This window comes from Hyla sarda, chromosome 6 (assembly GCF_029499605.1).
Source record: "Hyla sarda isolate aHylSar1 chromosome 6, aHylSar1.hap1, whole genome shotgun sequence".
NCBI classification, from domain to species: Eukaryota; Metazoa; Chordata; class Amphibia; order Anura; family Hylidae; genus Hyla; species Hyla sarda.
Window position 1 is genome coordinate 74,761,071 of NC_079194.1, and position 25,028 is coordinate 74,786,098.

At 42.9% G+C, this 25,028-nt stretch overlaps 1 protein-coding gene across 6 annotated transcripts in view; it reads left to right on the plus strand.

The window, feature by feature from the left end:
* The window catches only part of LOC130275782 (inter-alpha-trypsin inhibitor heavy chain H3-like), a 115,822-nt gene that overhangs the window by 1,508 nt on the left and 89,286 nt on the right, over positions 1-25,028 (plus strand). For 5 of the 6 annotated variants that reach the window (XR_008844899.1, XM_056524185.1, XM_056524182.1 and 2 more), the window contains exons 2-5: positions 1,608-1,722; positions 4,339-4,356; positions 8,396-8,562; positions 23,605-23,709. Coding sequence is in view for 5 of the 6 variants with exons in the window: in XM_056524185.1 (XP_056380160.1) it covers positions 1,630-1,722; positions 4,339-4,356; positions 8,396-8,562; positions 23,605-23,709 (383 nt within the window). In the remaining variant the exon portion in view is untranslated. Of the gene's footprint in view, positions 1-1,111; positions 1,246-1,607; positions 1,723-4,338; positions 4,357-8,395; positions 8,563-23,604; positions 23,710-25,028 lie in introns of those variants that run through there. The other variant, XM_056524184.1, reaches the window with a different exon arrangement.

Consider the following 25,028-nt stretch of genomic DNA (forward strand, 5'->3'; position numbering starts at 1 on the left):
GCCCCGTGAGCACCGGTGATGTCTCTTACCTGTCCTCGGGGCTCCGGCGCGTCCTCTTCGGGATCCTCTGCATCGTCGGCGCTCTCCATCGACGTCATCACGTCGCTGCGCACGCCGTCCCGTCATCCAATAGGAGCAGCGTGCGTAGCGATGTGACGGCGGCGACAGAGAGCGCGGATGCCGGGGCAGCAGAGGCCTTGCCAGAGCGTCGGGGACGCGGCGACAGCGATGGACGGCGACATCCCGGGCAGCGGTGACGAGCGGTGACGGTCCGGAGCAGCGGTGACAGGTGAGTACAACTTCCTCTAACAGTGGTCTGCAACCTGCGGACCACCAGATGTTGCAAAACTACAAAACCCAGCATGCCCGGACAGCCAACGGCTGTCCGGGCATGCTGGGTGTTGTAGTTTTGCAACATCTGGAGGTCCGCAGGTTGTAGACCACTGTCCTATACTTTACATTGCACGGATCCCTCAACATGTGATGGTTTCAACAAACGATGGTCCATTTGGAACGGATTACCATCGTATGTTGAGGGATCACTGTATATATATATGTGTATGTATATGAATATGCATTTTATTTAAAAATATCATGTGGTAGTCAACAAAATGTATCCATTTTAATTAGGTTTAAACTGAGGATAAAATGTTTAAATTGTCCTTCCTCAGTCTATAAAAATTTGTAAAGGGATTTCAGATTTTGTGTACTCCCTTTTGTGACATGGGTACCTAGAAATTAGCAGATCAAAGGCTGTCCCTCCTCTATAACTCCAACAAACAGCTATAATTTGCATAGCATCAGGAAGCAATTGTTCAATTTATTAACAGCAGCACTACCAAGGAAGACGTAAAACATAAAACTGTCCTTATTAAAATTAATAGGTTGTTTGTGTAGGGCAGAAACATGATGGGTCCCTTAGGAAGGGAGAGGTACTCTTTAACAACAATAGAACCATTATTTTTCTCAGAAGGCCATGTTTATACATTTTAAAAATAGGTTTTCAAAGTTTACATCGTGGCCAAAAACTTGCAGGAAAGAGTAGTGTTTTCCCGGTGAAGCATTGTCGCCAATGATGCATTTCTTATACAAATATAATCTACAAGCAGTAGTCATTAGAAATCACAGAAGCTCAGGATCAGTTGTGATGGTCGATGAAACAAAGATTGGACTTGTTGGCTGCAACCACCAAATTTGGAGAAAGAAAAGGATAAGCTTGTCAAGAAACAGATACCTTCATACCAGGTACTGTAAGCATGAAGGAGGTGGAGTCAGCAGGAGGAGGAGTCACAGACAAATTGTAATTTAATAAAAATTGTTATTGTTGGTATTGTTGTTATTATTATTACTAATATTATTATTAATAATAATAATAGATATAGCTTAGGGACAGGTCCCTACAAACAGAGATCCTGTTGATGTTGAATATTTAACTATATTATTTATATATATATATATATATATATATATATATATATACATATATATATAGCAACATTCTTTGTCTGTATTACGTATATATATATATATATATATATATATATATATTAATAATTGCCCATTAATATACATACTTTTTAATACTTCATATAATACTCATGTCTTAGGTGGGCAATGTGAATTTCCAAGATGGGTCATCTACTGCTGCTATTTACAGTTCTTATTTATGCTCTGACTCCGATAAATGGTGACTTTGTGATTGAAGAACAAAAAAAGCTTCAGGTCAGTAAAAGCTTTATTGTGTACATCCACTATCTGTATTGACATATATGAATACCTATATGCACCATCAATATCCAGTCTGATGGTCCTACCAGGCAGGCTCGTCCAATGTTCATCTAATCTGTATGGTCACTTTAAAAACCACAGGAAGCCCAGCATTTGGCTGTCCCCTCTTACTTTAAAGGATTTTCTGGTAGATAAAAAAAAATAGGATACAGGCCGACACTAAAGTAAAAAAGAATTAAAAGCTTTACTCAACCCTAATTCTGCCAGTACTTGGTGTCCTTTGCCGAAAGTGCTGCATTGACTTCACCTGTACAGCCGGTGATGGGTCACAAGCTATACGTACAGGAAGAGATTACAGAGGCTAGTAATTGGCCGCAGCATCATGTGAACAGTCCATGTGACATCAGCCCAGCACTTGTGGTGGGGGAAACCAGAGCCGCACTGTAGCAAAAGCGACATCACGACATCATAGATTGCGGGTGCTGCACAGAGATTGTTGGGGGGTCCCAGTGGTGGGCCCCCAGTTATTAAACATCATATCCCCTATCCTTTGGCCAGAATACCCCTTTAAGGAGCGATTAAACCTTTTGTTTCTTTCTTTTCAATCCTGGTTCCACTCTGTAGATTATATTTTACAACTACCTGAAAATTCCTTTAAGGTATTTGAAGGTAGTCAGTCACCAGTTTGGAGCCATCGAAATCGCTGGCAGGCTGATACAGAGATCAGATAGGGAAGTGAAACCATATCTGATGTCTCAGTCATGTAGAATGAATAACCCAGAAAAACGTTGTTTAACGTTCTGGACGCTGCCTGAGGAAGTGATCAGGAGGTTGGATTTTCTTGTTTGGCGCATGGGATTCCCTGTATTGAGTGTCCCCAGCACCTCTCCTCAGTCAGCATTTAATCAGAAGGTTGCTAGAGTTGTCAAGAATGTCAACTATAGCTGAGAGGAGGAGGGTGCTCCTTACACTGAACAAGAAGAACCCACCTCCTAGACACTTTCTGAGGTGGGGTCTGAGACATTAAACATTGTTTTCTTGGTTTTGCAAGCTGCATCACTGAAACATCAGGGTTCAATCCCCTACCTGACCTATACATAGGGCTGTCAGGAGATTTCATAGCTCAGAAGTGGTACAGACTACCTTTACATGAACACTTAGCAGATTGATAAACTCATAACACTTAAAGGGGTACTCCGCCCCAGGACATCATATCCCCTATCCAAAGCATAGGGCATATGATGTCTGATTGTGGGGGTCCTGCTGCTGAGGACCCCCGGGATCTTGGCTGCGGCACCCCATTGCCATTACTGCACAGACCAAACTTGGTCTGTGCGTAATGACGGGCGATACAGGGATCGAAGCATTGTGACGTCACGACTCCGTCCCCTCTTGATGTCACGGCCTTAATGCAAGTCTATGGGAGGGGGCATGACGGCCACCACGCCCCCTCCGATAGACTTGTATTGACGGGGCGGGTCATGACGTCACGGCTCCGCCCAGTCACGATGCTCCAGCCCCTTTATTGCCCGTCATTACGCACAGAGCAAGTTTGCTCTATGCGGTAATGACAGCAGGATGCTGCAGCCGAGATCCCGGGGTCCCCAGCGGCGGGACCCCCGTGATCAGACATCTTATCCCCTATCCTTTGGATAGGGGGATAAGATGTCTAGGGGCGGAGAACCCCTTTAATATGTAATACCAATTTCACTAAAAAGACATTACTAGGTGGAACTACTACACCAGTCATACCAATCATAGTGGCATATTCTAGGGATTGCCTTTAATATCATATACTGAGAATATCTCTTAAGGCATTAGCCTTTGAAAAATATCCCTTAAAAAATGCTGAACTCTGATGTGTCATCAGCGGCAGCCTGTCAATGGCCACAAAGGTAATATTAATGGAACTGACCCATTATCAGTGTATATAGTGTGTACAGACGTGTCACAAAGTCATAAACAAAGACTGTTGGGGCCAAAAATACAGTCAGCTGGGATTTTGTTCTGGTTTACCTTATTACCTGAATCAGTACATACCTCTCATTAGTTAATAGACCCCTCCAGCACCAATATATCAGTGTTTAAAAGGATATGCAAATTAGGCACTGGAGTTTCCAACAGCTGCTAAATTAAAGGGGAGAGGTGGAGATTACAGTACAGCGTAGTGGATGTCAATCAGGGGAGAGGAGGAGGAGACCAGCACAAAGGGGAATGACTACTGATAAAGGGGTTGAACTGTGCTGAGCTCTAGCAGTTGGCGGGAACACCCAGTGGGCTCCAATGCCCTATTTTCATATTATTTTATATTTTTATATTACGGCACTGGAGGGGGAAATTTACTAATGAGAGGCATGTAAGGATACAGGGTCAAAAGCCCTATACAACCATGCTCTTACAATACATCCTTAACTCCTGCTGACAGGTCCACTTTAAAGACATCTAGGTAAATGATAGAAGACAATGACAAGACATAACACAATTTTAAATCAGAATAAATTAACTTTTTTTAAATCAGGCATATTGATATAATTTAACTCATATATAGTACGATGTCTTGCATATTATCTGTATGTTTGATATTTTATTTATTTATTTATTTTTCTACAGAAAAGAAACATTGGCCAGGTAAGTTTTGCTAGCTGGTTCCTATCTTAATAACAATTATATCATTTTGAGATTGAAGAAAAAGCTGACTACACTTCAGGAGTCTGCACTGTTCCAGTATGTTGAGATGTGTTTTAAGATTTTGAAGATTCTTTATTAAACTCTTAAGGACTCAGGGTGTAAATGTACATCCTGCACCCAATCCTGCAGTTTAATTTTCTCAGGAGCTGAGCGTGCTTAATACCCGGTGGGTCCTGGCTGCTATTAGCAGCCAGGACCCGTGGCTAATGCTGGACATCGCCAATCAGCTGATGTCCTACATTGACCCTTTAGACACCGCGATCAAAGTTAATTACTGAAATTAGCTTGCTGGTTAGCTCAGGAAGCAAATTAGGACTACTGCAGTGAAATTGCCCATTTAGCTGTTGAGAAAGGCAGAAATCTGCTTCCTGTCCAATTGGTGCTCCATCTGTCCAGAAAGCCTTGGCGGGCTGCACTAATGGAGCGCCAATAACACAGATCAATGCTGTGCTGCGGCACAGCATTGAACAGTGTGTGCAATCAAAAGATTGCATGTAATAGTCCCTTATGGGGGCAAAAAAATAGTGAAAAAAATGTGTAAAAAAAAGTTAATAAATGTAAATAAGCTCCTTTACTAATAAAAGTTTGAATCATTCCCATTTTCCTATTTTCTAAATACTAAATTGTAAACAAATATAAACATAAACATACGTGGCGTCGCCACGTGCGTAAATGTCCGAACTACCCAGAAAAATCAAAAAGTTATCGGGCTCAGAAGATATAATTTTTTAATTGAATGATTTTTTTCATAAACATAAAATTAAGAAAAAGAAAAACATAACCAAGTAAATAAAAATGCTATGTCATCAAATAAAAAATAAAAAACCTTTTTAAGTAAGGTATCATTGTAATTGTATGGGCCTACAGAATAAAGAAAATGTGTAATTTTTACCAAAAATGGCACTGCGTAGAAACGGAAACTCTCAAAACTTGCAATATATATTTTTTGTTTTTTACCCCGCAAATTTTTTTTTTTTTTGTTTCACTATTTGATTTGGTGGTAAAAAAAAAAGGAAGAAGAAAAAAAGGAACATAAAAACAATATTCACCACACATTGCCCTTGGGCAACTCCAAAAGCAAGACAACATCTCCCACCCCAAATATAGGTGAAGCTGTCCCCAGAGTGTGCAATAGAGGCAGAGAAATCATGGTGCAATAGTCAAGTGGAGCATAACATGAAGGGACCGAAATCACAGCTCTCAAGTACGCTTGTACAGGCAAAACAAAAGAACTGAATGTCAGTAGAAGTAAAAATAACTCAAATTTTTGGCCTGCTAAAACAATGTGATCATGTTGAAAACAAGTGTTTGTTGAAAACAAGTGTTTGTTAATTCCCTACTGGGATTATCTCTACAACAAGTGGTTGAGGAGCCAACGCGGAAGGATTTTGGATTTGGTGTTCACAAATGGGGATTTGGTATATGATGTTATTGTTGGCGAAAGCTTGGGATCTAGTGATCACCAATCAGTGTGGTTTAATATGAGAACAGTGAAGGAGTCACACCACACAAAAACAAAAGTTTTAGATTTTAGAAAAACAGACTTTTCAAAAATGAGAATAGTCATAAATGAGTCCCTATCAGACTGGAACAAATTACATGTAGTTCAGAAGAAATTGGACTACTTAAAAGACACTTTATTGAAGACAACAGAAAATTGCACTAGACTTGTCAGTAAAAGCAGAAAAAGGAAGAGACCACTGTGGTACTCAGCAGAAGTGGCCAAAATCATAAAAAACAAAAAAATAGCATTTAGTAATTATAAAACAACCCAGAGCAATGAAGACAGGGAAATCTACAAGACTAGGCAGAAAGAGGCCAAGCAAGTTATAAGAACTTCTAAAGCACAGGCAGAAGAAAAACTAGCTCAGTTTGTGAAAAAAGGGGACAAGACATTCTTCAGATATATAAATGAAAAAAGGAAATTAAAACAAGGAATAACTAAATTAAAAACAAAGGAAGGAAGGTATGTAGAAGAGAATAAGGGGCTAGCCGACTGCCTTAATAAATACTTCTGTTCAGTTTTTAAAGAAGAAAAAGAAGGAAAAGGACCTCTATTAGAGAGGAAAACTAAGGAATCGTTTGATGCATGTGTCTTTACAGAGGAAGAGGTTCTATGTTTGCTTTCTAAAGTGAAGAGAAATAAATCACAGGGGCCTGATGGGATACACCCAAAATTATTAAAAGAGTTTAGTGGTGAGCTAGCAAACCCTTAACAGATTTATTTAACCAATCAATGGTAACAGGAGCCGTCCCGGAAGATTGGAAATTAGCAAATGTTGTGCCCATTCACAAGAAAGGTAGTAGGGAGAAATCAAGCAACTATAGGCCAGTAAGTCTGACATCAATAGTGGGGAAATTAATGGAAACCCTACTAAAGGATAGGATTGTGGAACATCTAAAATACCATGGATTGCAAGATGAAAAAAATGTGGGTTTACTTCAGGGAGATCATGTCAAACAAATCTTATTGATTTTTTTGACTGGGTGACTAAAATAATAGATGGCGGAGGGGCAGTAGACATCGCATATCTAGATTTTAGTAAGGCTTTTGACACTGTCCCACATGGAAGACTTATCAATAAACTACAGTCATTGAGATTGGACTCCAATTTTGTTGAGTGGATTAGGCAGTGGCTGAGTAACAGACAACAGAGGGTTGTAGTCAATGGAGAATATTCAGAGCAAGATCTTGTCACCAGTGGGATACCTCAGGGATCTGTACTGGGACCAATATTGTTTAATATCTTCATTACTGATATTACAGAAGGTCTCGATGGTAAGGTATGTCTTTTTGCTGATGACACAAAGATATGTAACAGGGTTGATGTTCCTGGAGGAATATGCCAAATGGAAAAGGATTTAGGCAAACTAGAAGAATGGTCAGAACTCTGGCAACTGAAATGTAATGTGGATAAGTGCAAGATAATGCACCTGGGGCGTAAAAACCCTCAGGCAGAATATAGATTATTTGACACAGCCCTGACCTCAGTATCTGAGGAAAGGGATTTAGGAGTAATTATTTCAGAAGACTTAAGGGTAGGAAGACAATGTAATAGAGCAGCAGGAAACGCTAGCAGAATGATTGGATGTATAGGGAGAGGTATAAGCAGTAGAAAGAGAGAAGTGCTCATGCCGCTGTACAGAACACTGGTGAGACCTCATTTGGAGTATTGTGCGCAGTACTGGAGGCCGTATCTCCAGAAGGATATAGATACTCTAGAGAGAGTTCAAAGAAGAGCTACTAAACTAGTACATGGATTGCAGGATAAAATTTACCAGGAAAGGTTAAAGGACCTTAACATGTATAGCTTGGAAGAAAGAAGAGACAGAGGGGATATGATAGAGACTTTTAAATACATAAAGGGAATCAACACGGTAAAGGAGGAGAGCATATTTAAAAGAAGAAAAACTACCACAAAAGGACATAGTTTTAAATTAGAGGGGCAAAGGTTTATAAGTAATATCAGGAAGTATTACTTTACTGAAAGAGTAGTGGATGCATGGAAAAGCCTTCCTGCAGAAGTGGTCGCTGCAAATACAGTGAAGGAGTTTAAACATGCATGGGATAAGCATAAGGCTATCCTTCATATAAGATAGGGCCAGGGACTATTCATAGTATTCAGATTATTGGGCAGACTAGATGGGCCAAATGATTCTTATCTGCCGACACATTCTATGTTTCTATGTTTCTATGTTTGCTTATTTGCCGGTTGATCACTAGATCTATTACGTGGGGCAATATCGGCCAACAATCGCTCTGTGCAATAGAACCCTTAGACTTCTCCCTCTGTCAAGCTCCGTACATGCTGAAGCCACTATTGACAATCCTGAGTATGCAAATATAAACCACGGTGCCCTTAGGAAAGGAAATATACAATGTACATTTATATCATGTAGTGCCATTTACAAGTCCATAAAAAAGCCTCAAGACTAATACTGTTCAATAATTTGTATTTATCTTTGCTGTGCCATTTAGCCAGAGAAGGACATAGAGGTCTACAGTATAGACATCAACTGTCGGGTAACATCACGTTTTGCCCATAATATCATCACGAGCCGAGCTGTGAATCTTGCCAACATATCAAAAGAAGCCTTCTTTGATGTGGATCTGCCAAAAACTGCTTTTATTACAAATTTCACCATGTAAGTACAAGAAAGGTATATGTAGAGGTGTGGTGGGTTTACATAGTTCTTAACAGACTCACTGGTGCCCCAAAAGTGGGGCGTAACTAAAGGTAGCTGTAACACTCACGTTTCAGTAGACTGGAACACTGGTGATAGTGGATCCGCTGGACCTGTATGGTAGATGACTCGGGCCATACCAGAGAGCGGAGTGTAAGGTGCCGCTGGTTTTCACCAGAGCACGCCGCAAAGCGGGATGGACTTGCTGCGGCAGGCGGCACCCAGGTGTCTACCCCTGCACGGCTCAACCACACAGGCAGCTGAGGAGATTCGAGGCACAGGTGGGATTAGGCAACTTGTGGTCGGGGTAGCAGGAGGTCAGGGCAGGTGGCACAGTAGCATAGTCAGGAACGTAGCAAATGGTCAGTAGGCAGGCGGCAAAGGAGCAAGGTCAGGTCACGGAGCAAGGGTATGATACACGGCAAGGCAATACAAAGGAATGCTTTCTCTAAGGCTCTAGAGCAACAAAGATCTGGAAGGGAAGTGTGTGAGGTGGAGGAATTTATCAATGAGCCACAGGTGTTACTTCACTAATGGGCGCACTTACCCTTTAAATCTTATAGTTCCGGCGTGCCCTAGGGGAGGGGACACGTGCACAGAGCAGAGAGGCAGGGGCAGGAAAAGAACCAGGTGAGTGACGGGCTGGGATTCGCATATGGGTGCATCCCGTGATGCGAATTCCAGCCCCACTGGCAGCAGCAGGTAACAAGACCATGCGCTCACAACCAGCGTGTGCGGCCGGAGCACATAACGTAACAGTAGCGCAGAGGCAGAAGTGGCATCTGGGCCATAGGGCCTGAAGGCACCAAATAAGGGAATTCTTGGATTTATTTACTGTGTGCTATCAGATTATTCTGTATTATCCTTGTATTGTTAAATATTTCTGCTCTGTGACATCACTGTGATTCTTAGCCTTTATCTGTGACATCAGAGTTTGTTACCCCTGTTCTGTGACATCACTGTGATTCTAAGCCTTTATCTGTGACATCAGAATTTGTTACCCCTGTTCTGTGACATCACATTCCACGTGGTACCCATTCTGTAACATCATTGTGCGCAGTAACCCTATCCTTCTCTTCAGAGTCATATTGTTTCTGGTCTGTGACATCAATGTGACTATTATTCCTGAAATTTTGCCTAATGTTTTTATAATCCACGTACAGATATATCACAGATTATTATCTCTGTTTTGTGTCATAATGGTATGTGTTATCACTGTACCGTCACTGATGACATTTAACATGAAGAGACCTCAGTGTGAGAATTATACAGGCTCTAAAAAAACATTATTTCTGCTTCTTGCACAGTGACATAGTGACATCAGTGGGGGGAATTCAAAACTGAATTTGCCTTTTCTTTATAAACTGCGCTAGATTGGTTAAAAAGTACCTGTCACCAAATAAACTTTTCTAAACTAACTAAGGCTATGTTCCCTTACTACTTCTAACACTCCTCCCACCCTTAAAACAAATTTCAGAGCTTTAAAAAGCTCTGCATCATACCTTCATTCTTGCTTCCAGCAGGAGAAAGTGGGCGTTTCCCAGCAGGCATGACATCACTGAAGCCTGCTGGGGGACCACTTCCGCACTCACATAGTTGCAGTGCTGTGATGAATAGACCTAAAGCTCTGTGCATTTATCAGTGAGGCTCTTTGCAGCTTTCAGTGAGGCTCTTTGCAGCTTTCCGTGAGGCTCTATGCATGTTTTAGTGAGGTTCTGTGCAGCTATCAACAAAGCTCAATGCAGAGAAGCACTTCCTGAGTTTGGTCTCCTGCCAGGCTGGGAGGAGACCAAACTCACTGTATTAATTGTGGCAGGGAACAGAACAGAGCCACCTAGTGGCCATTTTTTTTATTACTTTTTAAACATATTTATGTTGATAATTTTAAAAGCAAGTGAATGGGGAAGTGTCTGCTAATTACACAAGGAACAATATATTAAAAGTTTTATTCGGTGTCAAGTACTTTGCCTTCTTTGCACCTTGAACACCAATTTTTTAAGGGAATTGGTCTCATTTTTGTAATTTTGTTTTTTTAAATTCACCTTCTAAAAATCAAAACGCTTTTATTTACAGACACATATGTGGCCTTGTTTTTTGAGCCACCAATTTTACTTTGTAATGAAATCAATAAAAATTTCACCACAAAATCTATGGCAGAACAAAAAAATATATATATATTTGTAGGGCAAAATTGAAAGAAAAAAAAAGCCATTTTGTAACTTTTTTGGGCTTCCGATTCTATGCAGAGCTTCTTTTGGTAATAATGACACCTTATCTTTATTCTGTGGTCTATACGAATAATATGATACCCAACTTATATAGGTTTTATTTTGTTTTACTTTTTTTTTACCTTTTGTACAAAAATGTGCATGTTTAAAATTGTCCTCTTCCAACCCCTATAACTTTTTATTTTTCTGTATATGGGGATGTGTGAGGGCTCATCTCTATTTTTTATTGGTAGCATAATTGTTTTGATGAGACTTTTTGATCACTTTTTATAAACATTTTTAGGGTAAACATACGCAATTACACATACGCAAAAATACGCAATTCTGCACTTTGGCATTTCTTTATGTATAGGCCATTGACCTTGAGATGTAATTAACATTATATTTTTATAGTTCAGACATTTACGAACACGGGATACCACATATGTTTATGTTTATTTTTGTTTACATATTTTATTTTTTATTTTTAACTCCTTGGGGACGGAGGGCGTATGCATACGCCCTTGCCTCCCATCACTTAAGGACAGAGCGTGTATCCATACACCCTCCACATTTCCGATCACCGCTGCTCGCCGGGAGGTGATCGGACCCGGATGACTGCTGATATCTATCAGCAGGCATCCCGTGGCAATGCCTAGGAGGGTCCTGAGACCCCCCCCCCCCCCCATGTCAGCGATCGCGGCAGATCGTTGGTCAATTCAGACTGGTGACCCGATCTCCCGGAAAATAAGCATGATCGGAGCTGTCAGAGACAGCTTCGACCATCCAAAAGCATAGGAGCGAGGTGGCAGTGTTGCCACCCCCTCCTAACCCCTGCCATTGGTCGGTCAGGCTGACCACCAATGGCAGGAGGGGGGCCGGGGGGTTAGAGTTCATTTCCCCCCGCTCTGCACACCGATCGAAGTCGGGGCAGAGCGCGGGGAACACGTGCGCCGAGGGGGGGAGCATGGCCCGACTTACCCGAACCGGTGGAGGCATCCTGGAGCAGCGGCGACGGCAGTTGGAGCGGCCGGAAAGTGCAGCGGCGAAGGCTGCAGTGAAGATCGTGGTAAGTTATCTTCTCTGTGGCCTTCTAAAAGCTGCAAAACTACAACTCCCAGCATGCCCACACAGCCAAAGGCTGCCTGGGCATGCTGGGAGTTGTAGTTTTGAAACATCTGGAGGGTCACAGTTTGCAGACCACTATATAGTGGTCTCTAAACTGTGGTCCTCCAGATGTTGCAAAACTACAACTTTCAGCATGCACTGAATGTCTGGGCATGCTGGGAGTTGTAGTTTTGCAACATCTGAAGTGTCACAGTTTGGAGACCACTCTCTGGTGGTCTCCAAACTGTAGCCCTCCAGATGTTTCAAAACTACAACTCCCAGCATGGCCAGACAGTCAGGGATGCTGGGTGTGTAGTTCTGCAATATCTGGCCCTTCATATGTTGCAGAACTACAACTCCCAGCATGCCTGGACAGTCTGGGCATGCTTGGAGTTGTAGTTTTGCAACATCTGGAGGGCCCCAGTTTGGAGACCACTACTTAGCGGTCTCCAAACTGTTCTTCCGCAGTTGTTGCATAACTACAACTCCAAGCATGCCCAGACTGTCCAGGCATGCTGGGAGTTGTAGTTCTGCAACATCTGAAGCGCCAGATATTGCAGAAATACACGCCCAGCATCCCTGACTTTCTGGCCATGCTGGGAAATGTAGTTTTGCAACAGCTGTAGGCACACTGATTGGGAAACACTGAGCTAGAGTCTTTTTCCTAACTCAGTGTTTCCAACCCATGTGCCTCCAGCTGTTGCAAAACTACAACTCTCAGAATGCACTGACAGAACGTACATGCTGGGAGTTGTAGTTCTGAAACAGCTGGAGGCATATTGGTTGGAATTACTGAGCTGGAGTCTGTTTTCTAACTCAGTGGTTCCCCACCAGTGTGCCTACAGCTGTTGTAAAACTACAACTCCCAGCATGTACGGTCTGTCAGCGCATTCTGGGAGTTGTCATTTTGCCACTGCTGAAGGTTTGGGGCAACCCCCATGTGAATGTACAGGATACATTCACACGGGCGGGTTTACAGTGGGTTTCCTTCTACAAGTTTGAGCTGCAGCTCAAACTCCCAGCGGAAAACCTACTGTGAACCCCCGCCTGTGCAAATGTACCCTAAAAACGCTACACTACACTACACTAACAAATAATAAAAAGTAAAACACTACATATACACCCCTTTACACGTCCGTCCCCCCCCCAATAAAAATGAAAAACGTCTCATACGGCAGTGTTTCCTAAACAGAGCCTCCAGCTGTTGCAAAACCACAACTCCCAGTATTGCCGGACAGCCATAGACTGTCCTGGCAGGCTGGGAGTCTTGCAACAGCTGGAGTCACCCTGTTTGGGAAACACTGCTGTAAGGTTTTACTGTAGGTAACCGGGTCCGTCCCTATTGCAAATTCCTTATCCAGGCCTCAAATGCGCATGGGGCTCTCTCTCTTCAGAGCCCTGTCGTATTGTAAGGCAACAGTTTAGGGCCACATATGGGGGAGAAATTGCACTACAAATTTGGGGGGGATTTTTCTCCTTTTACCCCTTATGAAAAGGTAAAGTTGGGGGCTACACCAGCATGTTAGTGTAAACAAATAAAAAAAATTACACTAACAGGCAGGTGTTGCCCTATACTTTTCATTTTCACAAGAGGTAAAAGGAGAAAATGACCCCCAAAAATTTGTAACACAATTTCTTCTGAGTACGGAAATAGCCCATATGTGTACGTAAAATGCTCTGCGGACGAACTACATGGCTCAGGAGTGAGAGAGCGCCATGTACATTTGAGGCCTAAATTGGTAATTTGCACAGGGGTGGCTGATCATTACAGCGGTTCTGACATGAACGGGGAAAAAAACACCCACATGTGACCCCAATTTGGAAACTACACCCCTCATGGAACGTAACAAGGGGTATAGTGAGCCTTAACAACCTTCAGGTCTGTGACAAATTTTCGTTAAATTTGGACATGAAAATTAAAAATTAGTTTTTTTTCCTTGAAATGCTGGCGTTACCCTAAATTTTTCATTTTCACAAGGGGTAATAGTAAAAAAGCCCCCCAAAATTTGTAACCCCATTTCTTCTGAGTATATAAATACCCCATATGTGGAAGTAAAGTGCTCTGCGGGCGAACTACAATGCCCAGAAGAGAAGGAGCGCCATTTTTGAGAGAATTAGGCTGGAATTGACTGCTATGTGTGTTTTCAAAGCCCCCATGGGGCCAGAACAGTGGACCCCCTCCTCATGTGACCCCATTTTGGAAACGACACCCCTCACGGAATGTAACAAGGGGTACAGTGAGCATTTACGCCCCACAGGTGTCTGACAGATTTTTGAACAGTCGTCCATAAAAATGTAAAATGTAATTTTTAATTTGCACAGCCCACTGTTCCAAAGATCTGTCAAATGCCAGTGTGGTATAAATGCTCACTGAACCCCTTATTAAGTTCTGTGAGGGGTGTAGTTTCCAAAATAGTATGCCATGTGTTTTTTTTTTTTACTGTTCTGGCATCATGGGGGCTTCCTAAATGCAACATGCCCCAAACAAACCATTTCAGCAAAATTCGCTCTCCAAAAGCCCAATGTTGCTCCTTCCCTTCTGAGCCCTCTAGTGCACCCACAGAGCACTTTACATTCACATATGAGGTATTTCCTTACTGGAGAGAAATGGGGTAACAAATTTTGTGGGGCACTTTCTCCTATTACTTCTTGTGAAAATGAAAAGTTTGGGGTAACACCAGCATTTCAGTGTTAAAAATCTAATTTTTCATTTACACGTCCAACTTTAATGAAAGTTCGTAAATCACCCATGGGGTGTTAAGGCTCACTGTACCGCATGTTATGTGTCTTGAGGGGTGTAGTTTCCAAAATAGTATGCCATGTGGGTGTTTTTGTGCTGTTCTGGCACCATAGGGGCTTCCCAAATGTGACATGCCCCCCATAAACCATTTCAGCAAAATTTGCTTTCCTAATGCCAAATGTGACTCCTTCTCTTCTGAGCATTATAGTTTGCCCGCAGAGCATTTTATTTCCTAACATGGGGTATTTCCATACTCAGAAAAGATGGGGTTACAAATTTTGGGGGGCATTTTCTCCCATTAACCTTTGTAAAAATGGTAAATTTGGGAAAAAACACTGCACTTTAGTGAAAATAAATTTTTCTTCATTTACACATCCGAATTTAACGAAAAGTCGTCAAACAACTGTGGGGTGTTAAGGCTCACTGGACCCCTTGTTACGTGCCTTTAGGGGTTTAGTTTCCAAAATAGTATGCCATGTGGTTTTTTTTTTTTGCTGTTCTGGCACCATAGGGGCTTCCTTAATGTGACAAGCCCCCCAAAAACCATTTCAGAAAAATTCACTCTCCCAAATCCCACTGTCGCTCCTTCCCTTCTGTGCCCTCTACTGCGCCCACCGAACACTTCACATACACATATGAGGTATTTCCTTACTCAAGAGAAATTGGGTTACAAATTTTGGGGGGCTTTTTCTCCTATTACCCCTTGTAAAAATTCAAAAACTGGGTCTACAAGAACATGCGAGTGTAAAAATGAAGATTTTGAATTTTCTCCTTTACTTTGCTGCTATTCCTGTGAAACACCTAAAGGGTTAACAAACTTTCTGAATGTTTGAATACTTTGAATACATTTTGAATACTTTGAGGGGTGCAGTTTTTATAATGGGGTCATTTATGGGGTATATCTAATATGAAGGCCCTTCAAATCCACTTCAAAACTGAACTGGTCCCTTAAAAATTCAGATTTTGAAAATTTTGTGAAAAATTGGAAAATTGCTGCTGAACTTTTGAATCCCTCTGATGTCCTCCAAAAGTAAAAACATGTCAACTTTATGATGCAAACATAAAGTAGACATATTGTATTTGTGAATCAATATATAATTTATTTGGAATGTCTGTTTTCCTTACAAGCAGAGAGCTTCAAAGTTAGAAAAATGCTAAATTTTAAATTTTTCATGAAATTTTGGAATTTTTCACCAAGAAATGATGCAAGTATCGACAAAAAATTACCACTAACATGAAGTAGAATATGTCACGAAAAAACTATCTCGGAATCAGAATGAGAAGTAAAAGCATCCCAGAGTTATTAATGCTTAACCCCTTAAGGACTCCGGGTTTTTCAGTTTTTGCACTTTCGTTTTTTCCTCCTTACCTTTTAAAAATTATAACCCTTTCAATTTTCCACCTAAAAATCCATATTATGGCTTATTTTTTGCGTCACCAATTCTACTTTGCAGTGAAGTTAGTCATTTTACCCAAAAATTCACGGCGAAACGGGAAAAAAAATCATTGTGCGACAAAATCGAAGAAAAAACGCCATTTTGTAACTTTCGGGGACTTCCGTTTCTACGCAGTGCATATTTCGGTAAAAATGACACCTTATCATTATTCTGTAGGTCCATACGGTTAAAATGATACCCTACTTATATAGGTTTGATTTTGTCGTACTTCTGGAAAAAATCATAACTTCATGCAGGAAAATTTATACGTTTTAAAATGTCATTTTCTGACATTTCGTCGATCGGACACTGAGGAGGCAGGTAAGGGCCCTCCCGGTGTCCTGTAAGCTGTTCGGGACACCGCGATTTCACCGCAGCGGTGCTGAACAGCCGACTGACTAGCTGGGATACTTTCACTTTCACTTTAGAAGCAGCGGTCAGCTTCGACCGCCGCTTCTAAAGGTTTAATACCGCACATTGGCGCGATCGGCGATGTGTGGTATTAGCCGCGGGTCCCGGCCTTTGATGAGCGCCGGGACCGACGCGATGTGATGTGGGAGCCGGCGCAGGACGTAAATATATGTCCTTCGTCGTTAAGGGGTTAAAGTGACAGTGGTCAGAATTGCAAAAATGCTCCCGTCCCTAGGGTTATAATGGGCTCCGTCCCCAAGGAGTTAATGGGAAAAGGGGGGTGATTAGGGAAGGGGTTAAATCAAATTTGCTAACTTTTTTTAACTTTTTTTACACTATTTTTTAGTCCCCATAGCATAGCATTGATCAGTGGTATCGGTGCTTGATTGCTCCAGGCTACTGAGGCTTCCTGGAGCATCAGAGCACCGATTAGATGGCGAGGAGACAGATAAGGGCCCTCCCGCCATCCTCTCAGCTGATCAGGACAGTTTCCCCGCGGGGGTCCTAATCAGCTCCGCTAAGCTGCTGGGATGTCATCAAACCATATTTTCAGAACTAACTCAGATTATATTCCCTAACTACTCCTAACACGACTCCTGCTCTTAAATTTTTTTTCCAAGTGTGGTGTCCCGGCACCGTATTTCATACTGTGTCTTGCTTGGGGGGTCCCCAAAGTCAGAGTCCCTAGGACTGTCGGGGTCCGCTTCCCTAGTTAGCCCCTAGTCACCCCTTAGCAAGTTAATATTTATAACCATTGTCATTGTAAATATGTATATTGAATTACTCACTTGTTTGGCGTTGCAGGACCTTAGGCCATGTGACCCGTTACTTAGAACTCTATGGTATGTTGAAGGACCTTAGGTGGTTCTTGTGTCACATGTTCACCCACAATGCCTTGTAACGGTGAGTGACAGTTGTTATGGACCAATCCAAAACGGCTCAGCCCCTGCCCATATAAGGGAGCTGCAGCCATTGATCGCTCTCTTGTTCCTGCGCTGCCAAGCAAGCAGCATCTCTTGGGTTGCTGTCACTGAACGAGGTAGGACCTCCGCAACTTTCAAGTACGTTTACTAGGCCAAAGCCTTGCGGCCTTGGCCTATACCAAAACGGTTATACTTCAATAATTCCCCGCTACTCTCCGCAAGATCACTGGACCTAAATGCACCCCTAAATCCAGCGGATCTATGCTACGGAATCGTCTAAAAGCTAAATTGAGCTTATCTGATCCCAACTAACTGTCAATCGCTGATCAATTAGAAATAGACTCTGTTATCTGGACTGAATTGCTATTGCCTGATTCAGAAAATCTTCAGTAAAAGTTCCAGCAAGTTTTCCGTTAAACAGTAGTTGTGGACAATCCATTTATTTCTCACTCACCTATCGCTCTTGGGAAGGGTGGCGATAGGCCCTAGCAACATTACAGTATTTAACCCTCACCCTGGCGTCACGAGTGACAAAGGTTAACAGCGCCCTTTATTATCCCGAACAGCAACACCCCAACTACCCTACACCCCCACCAAGGTACCACACAAGCTTTAAAAAGCTCTGTATCATACCTTTCCCCTTACTCACAATGCATGAGCTCCCGGCAGTAGAAAGTTAGCGCTCCCCAGCAGGCGCAACGTCACTGAAGCCTGCGAGAGCTCTGCCTCGCCATGCCCCCTAGTTTGGTGACAGGTACTCTTTAACATTTTAGACTCCGTGATCAACTTTGATTGTGGTGTCTAAGGGGTTAATGCCGGACATCACCGCGATCGATGATGTCCGGCATTAGCCAAGGGTACTGGTGGCTAATTACGCCAAGGGTACTGGTGGCTAATTACGCCACGTTACGCCATGCCCCCTCATGATGGCCACCACTCCCCTTACCATAGACAATAATGGAGGGGGCGTGGCGTGAGGTCATGACCCCTGCCATGGAAACCCAGCGTTCTGGTGGCGGGACCCCCACTATCAGACATCTTATCCCCTATTATTTGGATAGGGGATAAGATGTCTAGGGGCGGAATACCCCTTTAACTCAAGTTTTTGAGTATGTCCCTCACTGTTTGTAATGTTGCTCCTAAGAACTTGGTCTCTGTTTCTGTGCCACTTATCAGTACTATAAATTGCATGAAAGGTTTGTGGTCCTTAATATAGATTTTTATTTCGGACCAGAAACTTCAAGTTAAGTCTCTGATCCAAGTCTCTATTTCAGGGTGTGATACTAAACCAATTTATCACAGTAGACGCTAGACAATTAGCCGCCAGCTTTCTACAGCGCGCAATTGTTTCAGATAACCTTCACAATCCTATCTCTTAGTAACAAGCCTGCTGAATGTACGGTATTATTAAAGCCAGTGTCCAGACTAGTCTTTTTGGGCTCCACATACATTTATTAAATCCTTCTTGCTAAATTATATACATCTACATTATCATGATTCTATGAGCACAATAACAGTTCCTTGAAGATCATCCTGTACAATTGCTGTAAGCAGATATACAGTATTTCCCATAAGTCGGTACACCATTTACATTTTTCTAAATAAGCCATTAAAGTCTAAACCTTTGGAACAAAAGTGGGTATACCCCTAAGTGGAAATGTCTAAATACTGGTGACCAAAAGTGCAACATAGCTCCTCATGGCAAAGAACTCTCTGAGGATCTGAAAAAAAAAAGAATTGTTGCTCTACAAAGCTGGCCTAGGCGATAAGAAGATTGCCAAGATCCTAAAACTGAGTTGCAGCATGGTGGGAAAGACCATACACTGTTTCAGAGGGCAGGTTCCACTCAGAACAGACCTCACCACGGTCGACCAAAGAAGTTAAGTGCACGTGCTCAGAGGCAAATCTAGAGTTTGTCTTTAGGAAAAAGACATATGAGTAGTGCCAGTATTGCTGCAGAGGTTAAAAGGGTGTGGGGTCAGGCACTGATCTTGGTGCCGCGCGCTATTAACCCTTTAGACGCAGCGTTCAAATTAGATAGCCACGTCTAAAGTGAAAGTAAAGTACTTCCAGTTAGCTCAGTGGGCTGTTAGGGACCGCTGCCGTGAAATCGCAGCATCCCGAACAGCTGGAGGACACCAGGAGGATCCCTACCTGCCTCCTGTGTGTCCGATCGCCGAATGACTGCTCAGTGCCTGAGATCCAGGCATGAGCAGTCAAGCGGCAGAATCATTGATCAATGTTATCCTATGGGAAAACAATGATCAATGTAAAAGACCAGTGAGTGCAGTGTTATAGCTCCCTATGGGAAAAAAAAGTGGAAAAAAAAGTCAATAAAGATAATTGAACCCCTTCCCTAACAAAAGTTTGAATCATGCCCCTTTTCCCATAAAAAATAAAATAAAACTGTAAATAAAAATAAACATGTGGTATCGCCGCAGGCAGAAATGTCTGAATTATGAAAATATATCGTTAATTAAACTGCACGGTCAATGGCTTACGCGCAAAAAATTCCAAAGTCCAAAATAGCGTATTTTTAGTCACTTTTTATATCATGAAAAAAATTATAAAAAGCGATCAAAAAGTCCGATCAATACAAAAATGGTACTGCTAAAAACGTCAGATCACGGTGCAAAAAATGAGCCCTCACACCGCCCCATACACAGAAAAGTAAAAAAGTTATAGGGGTCAGAAGATGACAATTTTAAACGTATTAATTTTTGTGCATGTAGTTATTATTTTCTTCAGAAGTACGACAAAATCAAACCTATATAAGTAGGGTATCGTTTTAATTGTATGGACCTACAGAATAAAGAGAAGGTGTCATTTTTACCGAAATATTTACTGCGTAGAAACGGAAGCCCTGAAAAGGTACTAAATGGCGTTTTTTCTTCAATTTTGTCGCACAATGATTTTTTTTTACATTTCGCCGTAGGTAAAATGACTGATGTCATTACAAAATAGAATTGGTGGTGAAAAAAAATAAGCCATCATATGGATTTTTAGGTGCAAAATTTAAAGAATTATGATTTTTAAAAGGTAAGGAGGAAAAAACAAAAGTGGAAAAACCCTGAGTCCATAAGGGGTTAAGAGGATTGAAGATCTGGCCAAATTCATCTTTGAAGCTGTGGGTTCCTCTTTGCTTCTGGCCTTCGCCTTTCTGTCAGGCCTTTCCAGCTCCTTCAGGGCATTTTGTCTGGGGCCCCTTCGGAAGATTTGGTGGATCTTGCACTTCAACTCTCCAATGCTGGAGACTATTTGTGCTCTGCTTCTCTGCAGTCTGCCCATTGTACGGCGTTTGCACAGGTAACCTGGTGGTGATTCGTCGCTCCATGTGGCTCAAGGCCTGGGACGCCAATACTGCTTCGAAGAAATCTCTCACTGATCTTCCTTTCTCTGGGATCCGACTCTTTGGGAAATGCCTGGATGAGATTATCTCCGAGACTGCTGGAGATAAGAGCTCCTTATTGCCGCAGAACAAGTCTTGCCGTACCGTTTTCCGCAGGAAGTTGACCTCTTTTCTGCCTCTTTGGTCTTTTGGCTCGGGTCGGGCAACCAGACCGGCGCCCTCACAGGATAAGAAGGCTCCTTAATTCAAGGCCCTGGAAGTCGGATAACCGTTCCGGACATTTTGCGGCCAGGTCGGGCACCCGTAAGCCTCGTAAACCCGTAATTCTTTTTTGGGTGGGAGGTTGTTAGTCCCTGTTCCGGACATTTGGTCTGCCCACGTTCAGGACTCTTGGGTTCGAGATGTTGTTTCCGACAGCTATCGGATCGAGTTTGCTTCCCTTCCAAGGGATCGCTTTTTTCGATCCCGCCCTCCTCGTTCTCCTTCCTTGGCGGTTGCTTTTCGGGTCGCGCTTCGGACCCTTCTCGCTCAGGGAGTGATTGTCCCAGTTCCTCGCAAGGAGCATTTTTTGGGGTTCTATTACAACCTGTTCGTCGTTCCTAAGAAAGGGGGATCCGTCTGCCCAATCCTGGATCTGAAGCTCCTCAATCATGACCTACTCCTGCGTCATTTCCATATGGATTCTCTCCATTCTGCTGTGGCACCTATGAATCAAGGGGATTTTCTTTCCTCGGTGGATATCCGAGACGCTTACCTTCACATCCCCATTTTTATGGAGCATCAGTGCTATCTCCGCTTCACAGTTCCTGAGGGCCATTGTCAGTTTGTGGCCCTTCCTTTTGGTGTGGCCAAGGCCCCAAGGGTCTTCACCAAGGTCCTGGCAGCAGTGATCGCCATCCTGCGAGCCTGGGGTGTGTCCGTCATCCCCTACCTAGACAACCTCCTGGTCAAGGCTCCAAGAGCCCAGAATCAAGAGAGTCTCTGTCGCACTCTTCAGACCTTGTCCCGTTTCGGCTGGGTGGTCAATCAGGACAGGTTTAATCTGCCCCACACATCCGAACTTTTCTGCTGTCTCTGATCTTCTTGGGACTCCAGGTTGACACAGCGATCGCCCGGATTCGTCTTCCGCCGGACAAGCGCAACGCTCTGTCATCAGGAGTTCGTCTTCTCCGTTGTCCGGTTCCAGTTTCCATTCGGTTCTGAATGGAAGTCCTTGGTCGGATGTGGTGGCCATGGAAGCCGTTCCTTTCGCCCAGTTTCATTGTCGACCTCTTCAAATTTCTCTTCTGTCCCAGTGGGACAAGTCTTCACTATCCCTCGTTTGCAGGATTATTCTTCCCCCCAGGACTCGCCAGTCCCTCCTGTGGTGGCTTCTGTCTCCTCTTCTTTGACAGGGGCGATCACGACAAACGCCAGTGGAGGTAGAGTCTTCAGGGATCGGACGGTCCAGGGCCGTTGGTCCTCCCAGGAAGCTATCCTCCCCATCAACATCCTGGAACTTTGGGCAATTTATCTTTGCCTCCTCCATTGGGAGCGCCTTCTCCAGGACCGTCCTGTTCGTGTCCAGTCTGACAACTCCACGGCTGTGGCATATGTCAATCGCCAGGGCGGCACTCGCAGTCCCGCAGAAATTTATTTATTTATTTTTATTTATTTATTTATATAGCGCCTACAGATTCCGCAGCGCTTACAATTATGGGGTACAAACAAAGAAAAGTATCAGACATAATATTACACAATAACTATTCAAACAAGAGGTGTGGGGATATATTGAGGATATGTTGGGGATATGTTGGGGATATGTTGAGGCCAATTAGAGACTGTTATAGGCCTGTCTGAAGAGATGTGTTTTTAGGCTGAGGTCTCCAGGATCCTACTCTGGGCGGACCTCAGGGCTCCCTCCATCTCGGCGATTCACATTCCAGGGGTAGAAAATTGGGAGGCAGACTTCCTCAGTCACTCCTCAGCCGACCCAGTTGAGTGGTGTTTGCGGAGATCTGCAACCTCTGGGGCATTCTGGGCGTAGACCTCTTTGTGTCCCGCCACAACCAGAAAGTTCCTTGCTTCATCGTGAAGTCCCGAGATCCTATGGCCTCTGGCCCCAGCCGTAGATGCCCTAGTAATCCACTCTATGTATAATGCAAAAAATGAAAAAGTGAGGTACTTAGCTCACAATTTGGCGGCCAAATAGTTTGGACCATCCCACCGCGATAATTATTTGGCCGCCAAATTGTGAGGTAAGTACCTAATTTTTTCATTTTTTGCATTATAGCTATATAGCATTTCATGTTTTATCTGTATCCTTGTGCTAGCAGTGTGCTGCTGTATTCTCCTGTTTATGTATATTCAGCCTAGCAGCGTGCACCTGCATGCCAGGTCCATGCAGTAGTTTCGGTATCAGTATGTGCTGGCCAACTTATCCTTGTTTATATATATATATATATATATATATATATATACATATATATATATATATATATATATATATATATGTAGTCCATCGTCATTTTTTTATTTTGCATTAAATTAAGCTGTTACGTTTTATAATCTGTTTCGGAGAGTTGGACTACCTTTTGCGGCAGGAGCTTCCACTGGCCCTTATTGGATTGGCAAGATGGGTGCTACCTCTTTAAAGCACATGGAGGAGCTGTGTTACACAGGACATTACATGTAGAGGGTTGAGTGGTTTTATCTGTTCTTTCCAAGCTCCAAATAAGATTCTGCTCATATTTGTTTGCAAAATAAAATAAAAACTTTTTTTTTGAAGAGCGGATGCATTGTTTTCTTAGTAATGTCAATAGGTATACTAATACACATATCCATTTTGTAGGACAATAGATGGAGTTATGTATCCAGGACTAATAAAGGAAAAAGAAGCTGCTAAGAAACAGTATGCTAAAGCTGTATCAAGGGGCCAAACAGCAGGACTTGTCAGGTAAATGTCCCTTTTATACAGTATGGATTAATCTTGAAATGTATTGCAGCTGTCTGACTGCAGAACTGGGATATTAATGTTTCCAATACTTTGTTCTGCTTTGGATGTACAATGAAAAAAATGACAAAAATGTTTATTTTATTTATATACTAACATCTATAATAAAGTGAGATGTTTTGGCAGAACTAACCACCATTTAAAAATATAACACAGTATATATATATATATATATATATATATATATATATATATATATAAATATATATAAATATATATATTAGCTGAGTACTTGCCGTTGCTTGGTTTTTCCTTCCTAATCCTTGTTGTGGAGGGAAATCAACAAAGGAGGAAGCTTTTGACTTCATATCCCGTCCTCATATATTGTTGTTATATCCCAACCCCATATCCCGTCCTCATATCTCAACCTCATATCCTTTCCTCATATCCCAACATCATATCTCAACCTCATATCCCATCCTCCTATCTCAATCTCATATCCCGTCCTCATATCCCGACCTCCTATCCCATCGTCCTATCTCGACCTCATGTCCTGTCCTCATATCCCGACCTCCTATCCCGACCTCCTATCCTGACCTCCTATACCATCCTCCTATCTCTACCTCATATCCTGTCCTCATATCCCAACCTCCTATCCCGACCTCCTATCCCTTCCTCATATCCTGACCTCCTATCTCGACCTCATATCCCATCCTTATATCCCGACCTCCTATCCCATCCTCATATCTCGACCTCCTATCCCGACCTCCTATTCCCTCCTCATATCCTATCCTCGTATCCCGTCCTCATATCCCGACCTCCTATCCCGACCTCATTTCCCGTCCTCCTATCTCAACCTCATATCCTGCCCTAATATCCCGACCTCATATACTGTCCTTATATCCCGTCCTCATATCCCGACCTCATATCCTGTCCTCAGGAGGGACTGATTTGTGATGAAGATATTGTAAGCTGAAAATAGAAGGGGACGAGGCTTTGTGGGACTGGGCGTGATTTGCAAGCCAGACCGATGGACAAAATGTGTGGATAATAAAAGGGGGTGAGGCTTAAAATGTGGGCATGTCTTCGTGTGATGGGGTGTGGCTTGCAAGCCGGATTGACACATTCACAATGAGATGCAGAGCAGAGTTTGTGGAGTAAGGTACTGGAAGTCCCATATACTTGCATGGAACTTGAAACAAAAACCCATCTTTTATATAAGGATTGTTACGCCGAGCGCTCCGGGTCCCCGCTCCTCCCCGGAGCGCTCGCTTCACCTCCTCCGCTGCAGCGCCCCGGTCACGTCCTCTGACCCGGGGCGC